This window comes from Haliotis rubra, unplaced genomic scaffold (genome assembly GCF_003918875.1).
Source record: "Haliotis rubra isolate DU_JTF1 unplaced genomic scaffold, ASM391887v1 Scf1303, whole genome shotgun sequence".
NCBI classification, from domain to species: domain Eukaryota; kingdom Metazoa; phylum Mollusca; class Gastropoda; order Lepetellida; family Haliotidae; genus Haliotis; species Haliotis rubra.
The window spans coordinates 140,880-155,056 of record NW_025765230.1 but is presented as its reverse complement, the minus strand read 5'-3'; the positions used below and the strand labels follow the sequence as shown (position 1 = coordinate 155,056).

Here is a 14,177-nt window from a genome sequence, read left to right as displayed (position 1 = left end):
TGGTCAAATCCCTTGTCAGAAAGTGCCCACAGTGCGGAGAGTTTCTGGACTTTTTACCATATTTTGTGAGTCCAGAATTAAATTGTGACGGACAAAGATGTTTATCCATGCAGGTAGCAAAGGTACTCTAAGGCCCCATGGTCCCTTGTATGGTGATCTACCTTTGGTTGCTGGCGATATATAGCCCGTTTTTAATTGTATTGGCCCAATTTTAAATCCTGTTTTTAGAGATATATAGTAGTTTTATTTTTTGTGTCTGTGATATTCTAGTTCGTTTTATTGTCCTTCGTTGACAGGCTTTTAGTGATTTACATGCATTTAAGATGAAGTTAAAAACTATTTTTAGCCTCGATATGGCTGAAATAATGCCAATGTGACTTTAAATTTTAACTCACTCACTCACTATTTATGTTTGTTCTTAAAGTCTACAATAGTCTCTCATAACCCTAAACGGGTGGCTCACTTTTATTCTGTATTATAGCTTATATATGTCCTGTATTTTACAAGTGAGGTGAGACTCAAATATATAATCTGTATGTCTGTATTCGATTTTGCGAGCATACCACTCGCCAAGGCCAATGCACGTGAGAATAAGTAATATGTACCCATACAGATAAAACATTTCCAAAGGAATGGAATTAATTGTCACATTTTCCCTTAATTTCTCTTCATCATCTCTTTCCTCCTTGGCTTCATCATTGCATTTTATGGATCTTGTAAATCCAATATCCCCTACTTTTTTAATGGTATTTATAAGATAGGTCTGACTGATCAAATCACTCTTATTTTCCTGCAAGATCGCATCTAAAAAGACTTCATTACATAATATTAAATTGATCTCTCTGTTACGACCCCTAATTTTAGGTTAACATGATCCTCCCTTGGTTAAAGGTTTGTTCCCTCCGAAATGCAAGCGGTATTAACCCTAGTTTAGAAAATATGAGCCATGACGGTTGGGCTGATTTCATAGCATGTGCATCACGAGACAAACAGATTTGTTGACTGTCATTTTTTTAATATTATTATTACTCATTTTCCATGTCCCTCATACATATAATTTATCTATAATTCATTTATTTTCCAGGTAAATTTAAACCGTCCACAAGAATGCCGGGATTCATCATGTGACACCCACGCTGATATATGAAGAAGATTCAAGCAAAGAATTACAGTTCGACACGCATCGGAGGTCTTGGCCTTTCGCAGGAAGTCTTGGCCCTTCACAGGAAACCTTGGCCTTTCAGAGGAGGTCTTGACCTTTCACAGGAGATCCTGACCTTTCAGAGGAGGCCTTGGCCTTTCACAGGAGGTCTTGGCCTTTCAGAGGAGGTCTTGACCTTTCACAGGAGATCCTGACCTTTCAGAGGAGGCCTTGGCCGTTCACAGGAGGTCTTGGCCTTTCAGATGAGGTCCTGGCCTTTCACAGGAGGTCTTGACCTTTTACATGAGATATTGGCCCTTAACAGGAGGTCTTGGCCTGTCATACTGACCTCAAACATGTCATTGGCCAGAAAGCTGGGTTTTTTATATCACAAAAATTCTAAATTTTACAAAAGTCCACCATTATGAGTGAGTGAGTGAGTATGGTTTTTACGCCGTTTTTAGCAATATTCCAGCAATATCACGGCCGGGGACACCACAAATTGGCTTCACACATTGTGCCCATGTGGGGAATCGAACCTGGGTCTTCGGCGTGACGAGCGAACGCTTTAACCACTAGGCTACCAAACGGCCACCCATTATGTGCTTATATATTTGACATATGCGTGTGCCTCGCATATTTTCATGCTGTATTAATAAGTATGATAACATTAAAGACATAACAAAAAATACATAATGGCTGCTTTACACGTTCCAAAACTTTTCTTCATGTTTGTAGTTATGTCCATGTTGATTATGTGTTTAGTTTTAATTCTACATCAGGATATTCTGCTGCAAGAAAAGTATATTGTCAATCATTCTGAAATACATAATTGGATCCAGGACCTCAACATTTCATCTGGAAATCTTAACACAACTGGACCAAGCTTCAACAACACGATGCTTCCTGATGAGGTCGTCCAGGACCTGTTTTCAAGATGGCGAACAACCACGTCACGTGACTACACTCTAACGGTGGCAGTCCGTGGTCGTCTGGGAAACAATATGTTTGAATATGCCTCATTGCTAGGAATTGCTGTCAGTACAGGAAAAAAGGCTCTTATTCCAAAATCAATAGAACTGAACATACTCTTTAATATATCTTTCATCGGGGACATGCGCAATCAGTCTTCGACTCGTGTTTTAGAGAGACAATATGGCGCTTATGACCGCAAGCTCCTTACACTGCCCGATGGAAATGTTGAAGTCTGGGGCTATCTTCAATCATGGAAGTATTTCCACTGCATCAAAGCCTCGATAAGAAAAGAGTTCATCTTCAGACAAAAATACATCGATCTCAGTGGTCAGTGTTTTGAAAAATACACAAATAAGCATAAAAACCGAACTGTTATCGGGATTCACGTTCGACGCACAGATATGACTTCTGGAGGAAATAGAGGCTATGTGGCTGCCCCTTTGTCGTATATTAAAAAAGCCATTGCACATATGAATATAAAGTTTCACAACCCTCTGTTCCTTATAGCTACTGACGACAAATATTGGTGCAGAAAATATGTTGTTTCCTCGGACATAATACTCATGGAAAATTCAGATCCCTTTGTAGACTTTGCGACCTTGACCTTGTGTGATCACATGATAATGACTGTGGGGACATTTGGATGGTGGGCTGCTTGGCTTGGAGACGGGTATGCTGTATATTACAGAGATTTTCCCAGGCCAGGATCGGGGTTAGATAGAGATCTCATAAAAGAAGACCACTTTCTGCCGCATTGGGTTCCTCTTGGTGCTTGATCATACTCATGTGAAGATCCGGGTTAGAATGCTTGTCTTAAGGAGCGACTAACGGGATCGGGTGGTCAGGCTTGCTGACTTGGTTGACACATGTCACCGTATCCCAATTACGTAGAACATTTGATCACTGGATTATCTGGTCCAGACTCGATTATTTACAGACCGACGTCATGTAGCTGGACTATTGCTGAGCGCGGCGTAAAACAACAACCAACCAACTTAAGTTTTCAAAGAAGTGAGATTAGTTTTGGTTCCGTGAAATTAACATGCTCAACGTTAAACTTTATGCCAAATTTGCCTTTTATTTTACAAATGATTATCGACATTTTGTTCTGCAGTTGGAACATTTTACGGAAAACACAAACTTTTCAGTTACATTAAATGACTAATAAATATTTCATATTCTAAGGGCCTTATACAAAAATGTTTTGCTGTATTTAATTAGTGACGATTTTATGAACAACATGGTGCTGGTTTGTTTCAAAACCCTTGTTTTTCGTTGCTTTTGACAATGTTTCACTTCACTCAAACTCAACCAATATTGAATCAGTTGCTTCCCTGCAAATTCCAACACGTTGTTCAAATTGCCCATTAAGCACACAAAACGTTGCCTTCACCTTAGAGTATAAATGACCACACCATGTTTTAAACGTTTATATATGACCATCACATTTTAGGCTGTTCCCATACGTTTTGTTTGTAGTATATATGGCATTTCACGGATATGAGTTTAGTATTCTGTTTATTACTCTCCAACAGATAGAAACTGCCTACAGTGTGATGACTCTCAGCTTTCCACGAGTCAGGCACGGTCTACTACCATTGTGACAGAGGTATTAGCATTATGACGTCATAACTGTAACCATTATGACGTCACATGTCTAGCGGTATTACACAAGTGTAATATTGCCCTAGAAATATTACACTGCAATATTTTCCACGGGCGAGTAATAAGTCCTGCTAGCTTATGTACACAGCAAATAAACTTGTCACCACAACAGATAACTGCAAACTGTGGTTTTCATGACGTTGCAAAGCCCCATTTACGTGTAGCGTTATTAACAACATTCATGCTTGTTTAACACTAAATCATTATATATTTTATTACATGATTGACGACCGCCTGCGTGGTGTAGTGGTTAAAGCGTCCGCCCGGAGAGCGGAAGGTCGCGGGTTCGATCCCCGACCGCGTCATACCAAAAGACGTTAAAATATGGTACTTGTTGGTCCCTGCCTGGCGCTAAGCATTAATTGGTACAACAAGGACTGGTCGGCTCGGAGTCAGTATACTGTGTCTGAGTGGGGTATTCATGCTTCACTGCGGCATGGTATCTCAGTGAGCTAGCACTATAAAACCAGCTTCAGTCTGGGCTAGTACAAGCAGCCGCACATACACACGCATGCACGTCGTCATATGAGCGAAATAATCTACTAATCTATTCATCTCAATTATTGATTTTAGTGTGTGTACATCAGTAGAATCTGATCATTTGCCTATTGTTTGTCAGCTAAAGTGTTTCTTCCAGAGGATTGGCGAATCGTAGCATTATGATACAATTGCGATTAAGAAATATAAGTGGAGACCTTCCCATGCAGACAAGTTTGACTCAACTATAAAAGTAAAATTAAAATCACTGCCTCTTGATGTCTTTCATGAGATTACTATGGATAATCCATCTCTAGGTGCAAAAATGCTGACTGACATTATCCAAAAACTGCGTCTTCTTGTGGAATGAACTCGAACTCTGTCAGGAGACGGGATAATCATAATCAGCAATGGTTTGATCAAGACTGTGAAAATTTAAAACAAGATAAGTATGAACTTTTGGATAGAACTCGCCTGTCTGGGGATTTTTCTTACCTTCAAGAGTTTTATAAAGTTCGAAATAAATTCAGAGAACTTTGTCGTCACAAGAAGGAGGAATATACAATAGCAATAACCAACTCTATATTATCAGATTTTTCTTCTGGTAAAAGGGTCAAATCTTTTTGGTCTCATTTTAGTAGCGCTACATGCAAATCTGTAGCATCAGTTGACTGTTTGTCATGGGTTGAATATTTTAAAGATGTATTAAATATTCAAGATATTCATAATGGTGAAGATTTTTTCGCATTTACAAAGGATTTCATTGTAAATCATGATGTGCAAGAATCCGTCTGTGGAATCTGTAATAATGATGATACAAATAATATTGTGAATAATGACATAAGGATTGAAGAGGTGGAGTTTGTTTACGACCTAATAAAAGTCCTGGTCCAGATGGCATTCAACCTGAGATGTTTAAAGTTAACAAAATTGTTTTGCAGTCATATCAAAACAGGTCAGGTCAATTTCCAGATCAGTGGTCACGTAGTATTATATTTCCATTGTATAAAAAAGGAAGCATTCATGAAGTAAATACTTATCGTGGTATATCTCTTATGGATATTTGTGGCAAAGTTTTTACTTCCATTTTGAACAGGCGTTTGAAAGAGGTTGTTGACTGTTAGATCTGTACCCTGAGTGTCAAGGTGGCTTCCGTAAAGGCTGTCCTACGGTTGATAACATTTTTACACTCCAAAGAGTTATACAGAAATATTTGTCAAAAACAGGAAGTAGATTTTATTGTTTATTTGTTGATTTCCGTAAGGCGTTCAATTCAGTTAATAGAGATCTTCTTTGGTTTGTTCTGTTTTCTAATAGTGTCCATGGTTCTATGTTCAATATCATTAGAGATATGCAATCAAAGACAAAGGCTAGTGTTAAGCTAAGCACTTTAAATGTTTCGGAATATTTTGATTCTTTGAGTGGGGTTCGGCAAGGTTGTATTTTAAGTCCTCTTCTATTTCCGTTGTTTGTTAACCAGTTGTATACGGAAATAATTACTTGTGGTGACAGGGGCGTATTTATTGACGCAGAGTTTATGGAATTGTATTTGCTACTGTATGCAGATGATTTACGTTTGTTTGCAGATTCTGCCATTAGTCTTCAGAGGAAGATCAACGTATTACTACAGTTTTGTAAAAAATGGGGCTTGTCTGTAAATTTTGAGAAGACAGAGTTCCTAATCTTTAGAAATAGTGGTAAATTAAGGCGGTTTGAATCTTGGTACTTTTGGTGATTATAAGTTAAACGTTTCTACATATTATTATTTGGGTTTATCGTTTTCAAATATACTTTCATGGTCTAAATCGGTTCAAAATCTGGTAAATAAAGCGAATAACGCCTTGTGCTCAATTAAGGGTTTTGGTAGGAGACTTAAAAATATTTCTCCAACTATTTTGTTCAAAGTCTTTGGCTTACAGATAAAGCCGATATTTTTGTACGCTTCGGAAATATGGGGTTTTGGGAAATGGCATGTTATTGAACAGTTTCACATTAGATTTTGTAAGTATGTGTTGGGTGTAAGTTATAAATGCTCTAACGCAGCTGTTTGGCGGAATGTGGTAGAAATTATATCTATGTTGATAGTTTATTACGTGTTATGAACTATTGGTTTTACGCTTACCAAAGGATAGAAATCCAAAGCAGTGCTATATATGTTGCACAATTTAGACAAAGTTGGTAGGAAAACGTGGGTATATAGTTTCCGAAATACTTTGTTCAATTATGGTTTTGGTTTTGTGTGGGAAGCTCAAGGAGTTGGCAACCAGGAACAGTTTTTGAAAGATTTTCATGTAAGAGTTGCTGATTGTCAAAAGCAATTCATATTTTCAGAAATGCACAAATGTTAATCGCTTGTGGTCTATTCCAGTATCAAAAGTGTATTTTGCACTGAACCATATTTATCTTTATTGAAATCTAAAGATGCGAGGCGTCGAATAGCAATGTTACGAATCGGTGCACTTCCAAGGCACCACATACTTTGTAATATGTGTAATGATAATTTTGAAGAAAATGAATTTCATTTCCTATTTGAATGTAAAGTTTATCATGATTTTTGCGGTAGGTATTTTAAAGCATTACCAAATTTCATAGATCAGCAATACTTTCTGAACACATTATCCGGTACCAAATTTTCAACACTAACAAATTGTTCTTCTTACATTACGGAAGCATTGTCATTGCGTTCTTTATACATATGAATCTGATTGTCAATTGCCACTACCTGATAATTACACGTTTATTTGTATTGTACGTGGGCCAAAGGCCTTGTTACGAAATAAACTTGATTGATTGATTGATTTATTGACAAGCTCATGGAGAGAAGAAACGAGTTCTATGAACGAGTTCGTCATTTCTGTAATTCCATAGACCATCGAGCCGTTGATCAAAGAGATCATGCCCGTGATGATCTGTGTTAGAACTAGTCTTCAGGAACCCAAGTTTTTCGAAAGAGGTGACTAACGGGATCGGGTGGTCAGTCTCGCTGACTTAGATGGCACATGTCATCGTATCCCCATTGCGTAGGAAGACGCTCACTGGATTGTAGGGTCAAGACTAGGTTATTTGCAGACCGCTGCCATATAGCTGAAATACTGCTGAGTGCAGCGTTTAACAAGACATCAACCAATCCAATGGGGGCGATGTGATTGCAGTGGTATTATATATATTCATATTAAGTGCGCTTCAGTGACTTCCTTCCAATCATTTTAGTGTGGGAAAAGATTTTGGTTGACACATGTCATCGTATCCCAAATGCGTAGATCGATGTTCATGCTGTTGATCACTGGATTGTCCGTTCCAGACTCGATTATTTACATACCGCCGATATAAAGCTGGAGTGCGGCGTTAAACAACAAGCTACCCAACCAGGGAAACATCATACGCGCAACATACATTACAAACAAACCACTCAGACACATACACACACACCTCGCACTCACACACAAGCAACACACATCCCACCTCGCACACACACACAAAACACACACATTGACACGTCGCTCTCACACACAAAACACACACATTACCACCTCGCACTAACACACAAACCACACATTACCACGTCGCACTCACACACAAACCACAGATTAACACTTCGCACTCACATACACACAACACACATTACCACCTCGCTGTCACACAACAAAACACAAATTACCACCTCACACTCAAACAAACCACATATTACCACCTCGCACTCACACACAAACCACATATTACCACCTTGCACTAATACACAAACCACACATTACCACCTCGCACTAACACACAAACCACAGATTACCACCTCTCTCACACACAAACCACACGAATTACCACCTCGCACTCACAGACACAAAAACTACAGATTACCACCCCGCACTCACACAACACAACACACATTACCACCTCATACTCAAAGAAACCACATATTACCACCTCGCACTAACACACAAACCACATATTACCACCTCGCACTCACACACACACACAACACACATTATCACCTCACCCTCAAACAAACCACATTTTACCACCTCGCACTAACACACAAACCACATATTACCACCTCGCACTAACACACAAACCACAGATTACCACCTCGCACTCACACACAAACCACATATTACCACCTCGCACTAACACACAAACCACAGATTACCACCTCGCACTCACACACATTACCACCTCGCACTCACACACAAACTACACACACATCGTTCCTCTCACATCCCACTTCTATGTCAACAGAAATATACAATAACGAAAAACATTTCATTTTGGATTTATCAGGAAATCACGTCACCTCGCAACGTACGTAAATAAACACACTGTTCGCTTGTCGTTAACTCACTGTTGCTATGTTACGAACGTTATGTTGACAGCCAACCGCTAGATTCTCTAATGTCTGGATTCTCTAATCCAATGGGGGCGATGTGATTGCAGTGGTATTATATATATACATATTAAGTGCGCTTCAGTGACTTCCTTCCAATCATTTTAGTGTGGGAAAAGATTTTGGTTGACACATGTCATCGTATCCCAAATGCGTAGATCGATGTTCATGCTGTTGATCACTGGATTGTCTGTTCCAGACTCGATTATTTACATACCGCCGATATAAAGCTGGAGTGCGGCGTTAAACACAAACACACAAACCACAGATTACCACCTCGCACTCACACACAAACAACACACACATCGTTCCTTTCACATCCCACTTCTATGTCAACAGAAATATACAATAACGAAAAACACGTGAGTCTGGTTCATTTTGGATTTATCAGGAAATCACGTCACCTCGCAACGTACGTAAATAAACATACTGTTAACTGTTAACTTGTCGTTAACTCACTGTTGCTATGTTACGAAAGTTATGTTGACAGCCAACCGCTAGATTCTCTAATGTCTGAAAGAGGTACATTGTATACTTGTTGAAATATCTGCTTAAAAACCACACAATTTCACATTGTAAATCTGGTCAGTCGTAAGGTTTGCCGTAGATAGTTCGACAACCCCAGGAACGTGAGTACAGTCGAACACCGTTGTGTCGAAGTTGAAGGGACCTACATAAATGCTTCGAGTATTCCACAGTGCGACACAAGCACCAAATGATGACTAATTAAATAATAAGCAGAGACAAAGCTTTACTTCGAGACACCATAAGTTCGACACAATAACAGTTCGCCACAATAGAGCTCAAAACCTTTAGAGTTCGACACTTAGAGTTTAACAGAATAAGAGTTCGACACAAGGTGAGCTCGACACAAGAAGAGTTCGACACAATAAGAGTTCGACACAACCGTGTTTGACTGTATATGTGCAATCAGGCCTACCAACGAAAGCCAGCAGATAGCAACCAAGCTATAGTATGAACATACTTGAAATAGAAATAGCCACACACATTACACCCGTGAGACTATCACCATTAAGTGTGCATCGGAATGATTGAAACACGCCACGTTTACAGAAGACATTGCAACAATCTGAATACCTGCCAATGTGTTGCTGCGGGTGTCACTCACTGTTTTGGTTCCATCGAGTGAGTTTAATATTTACGCCGCTTTTAGCAATAATCCAGCAATATCACGGCGGGGGACACCAGGAATGGGCTTCACATGTTGTACCCATGTGGGGAATGGAACCAAGGCCTTCGCTGTGACGACCGAAAGCTTCAACCACAAGCTCACCCCGTGGTTCCATCGAAAATGTGGTGGGGTTGAATGAAAACGATAAATTCTGAATGGTATGTCTTTGGTAGGCCTGACGATGATATCACAGAAATCAAGAGCAGTTTGATGATGTCAAATATATTTGACGTCCATGATATGTTTGGCGTGAACGGACAAGAATAATTTTCAATAATACCAAGATGTAATAATGTAAACATATCTTCTAACCACACAAACAGGACCACTTGGTGAACGATCTCATGAACCACCAGCATGTCACGGTACGGGTTCGAACCCAGACTAATTTGTATTGGTTTGTCTGCACCATGCCTATTGTCTTGGTTTCACGAAGGCTAAAATCTGCATCACTTCTGGATATTTCCCATACCAGGTCACCCTTCCATGAAATTACGACATAGTGACACCTTAACCATAGCTGGATGGCTGTAATGTACCAAACGATACAACTGACTGACTGAGTTTGGTTTTACGCCGCTTTTAGCAATATTCCAGCAATATCACGGCGGGGGACACCAGACAAACTATACAAATACATGTGTGTTCAGATGACTATTTCAGAACAGGTACACCGCCAGGTTCGTATCTAGGCCCCTGTCTATTTGTTATACACTACCGGCCAAAAGGGAATACACACTATTGTTGGATGTGGGTACAAAGTAACAAAGTCTGCCGAATTTGATAGGTGTATCACACCTGTATTTTGGACATAAAATTTGCAATGTTAGGCCACTAACTTCTACATGGTAATTTCTCAATAGCGGATGTAACTGTTTGATTAAATTCAGTTTTCATGGTATCCTTTCAATTGCCCGACCCTTTACATTACGAGCACAACATTTTATCGAATTCACAAATTTCATTCAAATAACCCCGAGCAGCTGTTGACATATAACGCGCAGGTGATCTGTATATCATTTCACTGTAACGAAATAATATACAATATAGATATATAACAAAAGTAGAAGAAAATGACTTAAAAGTACACAGCAGTTCAAACGCGATTTATAAATGAATTATGTATTGTGACAAATCACGTGATCAAATAATAAATGAAATACACATAAAAAGCAGGTGATGTAAGCGACACTGTACGTCGCTGTAACGTGAAGGGTTCGTGTCAAGAATAAATAGCTATTTACATTAAGTCTTGAAAACAAATATATCTGTACACACGTGAATATATAACATTTACAACCAAAGAGATCAGTTGTGTCCTGCTGTGCATTAAAGTGTATATCAACATCCTCAGATAAAGCTTGGATATTGCATCATGCTTTACAGTGTATGTCAACATCCTCAGATAAAGCTTGGATAATGCATCATGCTTTAAAGTGTATATCAACATCCTCAAATAAAGCTTAGATAATGCATGACGTGTATACATTAACACAATGCATCTCATGCATATGTTGGTGTTATACCCAATGTTTTGTCTGATTTGTAAAAGCGGTTTTCTTGCATTCACGAACTCGAAACTTAAAGCAGGAGTGAGTGAGTATGAGTTTACGCCGCTTTTAGCAATATTTCAGCATTATCACGGCAGGGGACACCAGAAATGGACTACACATATTGTACCCATGTGGGGATCCAAACATGGGTCTTCAGCGTGACGACTGACGCTTTAACCATTAGGTTACCTCACGCTTCGCTGAACAAATGCAGCTTTTGCGTGACGATCTCACACAACGTAGAGATTAAATACACATGTGCCTATTTGTGGGATTCTATCTGACTCGTGACTAAATCGAGATAAATTGGTCCAAGCAAAGTTAATATGGTTTTAAGCTGCTTTTGGCAATATTCAATCAATATCACGTCTAACGACACTGAAATCGTGATACACAGTTTTTACCATTTCGGGAATCGAACCGGGTGTTAAGCGTGACGGGCGACACCTGAACCACTAGACTACCACGTCGCCTGAGATGTAAAGGAACATTTGGGTGAACAATATAAAGAAAGCAAGTTTTAAAATGTAAATAACGTTGGTAGGGCAAAACAGAAGATATAAGAAAAAAACCTAATTTGGAAATAAGCGCACTATTAGTATTTACATGACATAAGCGACAACGTACAAGGAAGTATAGAACGTCTTGTTAAGGCAGGATATTGGAGAAACTGCAAACAGTCCCCAAAACCAAATATCGTTGCATGGATTCGTCAACAACAGTAAAAGGTCCACGCACAAATAGATATAATAATAATTATAATAATAATACCTGGTAGTCATGATTACATAAATATGCATGATTCGCAATAACAGGTGTCACGTGACGTACCTTTCCACATCAACACACTGCGAGTAGGGGCGTGATATCATGCAATTACCTTACAAGGTGATTCGATATAGCGCGGGAATACTTCCAAAACGCCATTATGACGTCATTACATTTGTGTGATCTTGTTTCGACATTATAGTGGCATGGTTTTCGACCGTGTGGCTCGATTACGTGCCATGATTTTTCACACACTGGCTTCGTTGAAACGCTTTTGGCTCAACACAGGGACATGTAACAGTTGTGGGGGATTTCCATATTACACCACTCAGGGGAGATAACTCATCCCTCTAGTGACAACATTACACAATTCAGGGGAGATAACTCATCCCTCTAGTGACAACATTACACAATTCAGGGGAGAATCTGGGATGTAGGTCACTGTGACCATTATTACAGCAACACAATACAATGTACTTAGGACCAGGACTGAGTTGACGCATGGCAGATGGGTACCCGGTAGGGCGGGTATATAATGTCACTGGTGACCCCCTGTAGCCTCACGGAGAGCTTGAGTTGTGTAGTCCCAGGAAACTGAGAACGAAAATCAAGTGCACATGTATCCGGGGCGATATTTATACAGAACCGTTAACATACACTTGAGTAGAATTTGGTGAATGAATAAATTTGAAACTGACAGACTTTGGAAATCCTGGAATTCCATCACCCGACAAAACAGTCGAATACACTTGCTTCTGGTGTCACGCGTGTGTTCATTTTGCAGTTGCAAGCTGTCCATAAACTCCACAAGCTTCACTACAATTCACTCTAACACTCCAGTTCATTCCACAACCATGATTTGTTGCCAACCGTGCCAGGGTTACGGAATGAGCCGAGTGGTTACGAATGTTGAACCATGAACGTGGCGGAAAGATGCGACTATGCCCGAGCAGCGTCCTACAAAGGCGAACCTTCAGGCCTGGTTGAATATATCCAGTGAAGCTTTGCTACGTAAATCACTTGATCGAACTACATGCAGTGCATATCAAAGAGAGTTGACTTTACAACAATGACATAAATAAAATACAAATATACGCTCTTCATGGCATGGAAATATCCATTGCCGCATCAGCACCCCATAGTCTTCAGCAAATCACAAATGGAATCATCCACTTCAGGCGCACGCGCCTCGATGTCGGTGGACCACGTGACAGAATATGCAAAGAGGATGACGTCACAGCTGTGTCATAAGGTACTCAGGTTGTCGTCACTTCCCGCTCCCCAAGCAACCAGTACGTTTTCACGCTCACCTTGCCCTAGGAACAAACAACGATGACGTTACTTACATCTACGTAGGCGGTATTTACACCTTCGTACACAATACTTACATCTACGTAGGCGGTATTTACATCTTTGTACACGATACTTACATCTACGTAGGCGGTATTTACATCTTTGGACACGATACTTACATCTACGTAGGCGGTATTTACATCTTTGTACACGATACTTACATCTACGTAGGCGGTATTTACATCTTTGTACACGATACTTACATCTTCGTAGGCGGTATTTACATCTTTGTACACGATACTTACATCTACGCAGGCGATATTTACATCTTTGTACACGATACTTACATCTACGTAGGCGGTATTTACATCTGCGTACACGATACTTACATCTACGTAGGCGGTATTTACATCTGCGTACACGATACTTACATCTACGTAGGCGGTATTTGCATCTTTGTACACGATACTTACATCAACGCAGGCGGTATTTACATCTTTGTACACGATACTTACATCTTCGTAGAAGATACTGAAGTTTACGTAGTGGATACTTACATTACGTAAGTGATACTTTCACATACGAAGATGATACATAGAAGATACACCAACGTACAAGATACATCTATGCAGAAGATACTTACATTTACGAAGAAAATGTTTACGTTTATGTAGTTCATATTTACATCTACCTGCGATATTCCTACATCCACGTAGAGAAGATACTTACATCTATGTA

At 39.6% G+C, this 14,177-nt stretch overlaps 1 protein-coding gene across 1 annotated transcript; it reads left to right on the top strand.

Moving 5' to 3' along the window:
* Positions 1-2,040: 2,040 nt before the first annotated feature.
* LOC124267335 (galactoside 2-alpha-L-fucosyltransferase Sec1-like) lies at positions 2,041-2,892 on the top strand. Its single transcript, XM_046702252.1, has one exon. It carries the CDS (start codon positions 2,041-2,043, stop codon positions 2,890-2,892), a length of 852 nt encoding a protein of 283 aa, XP_046558208.1.
* Positions 2,893-14,177: the final 11,285 nt, after the last annotated feature.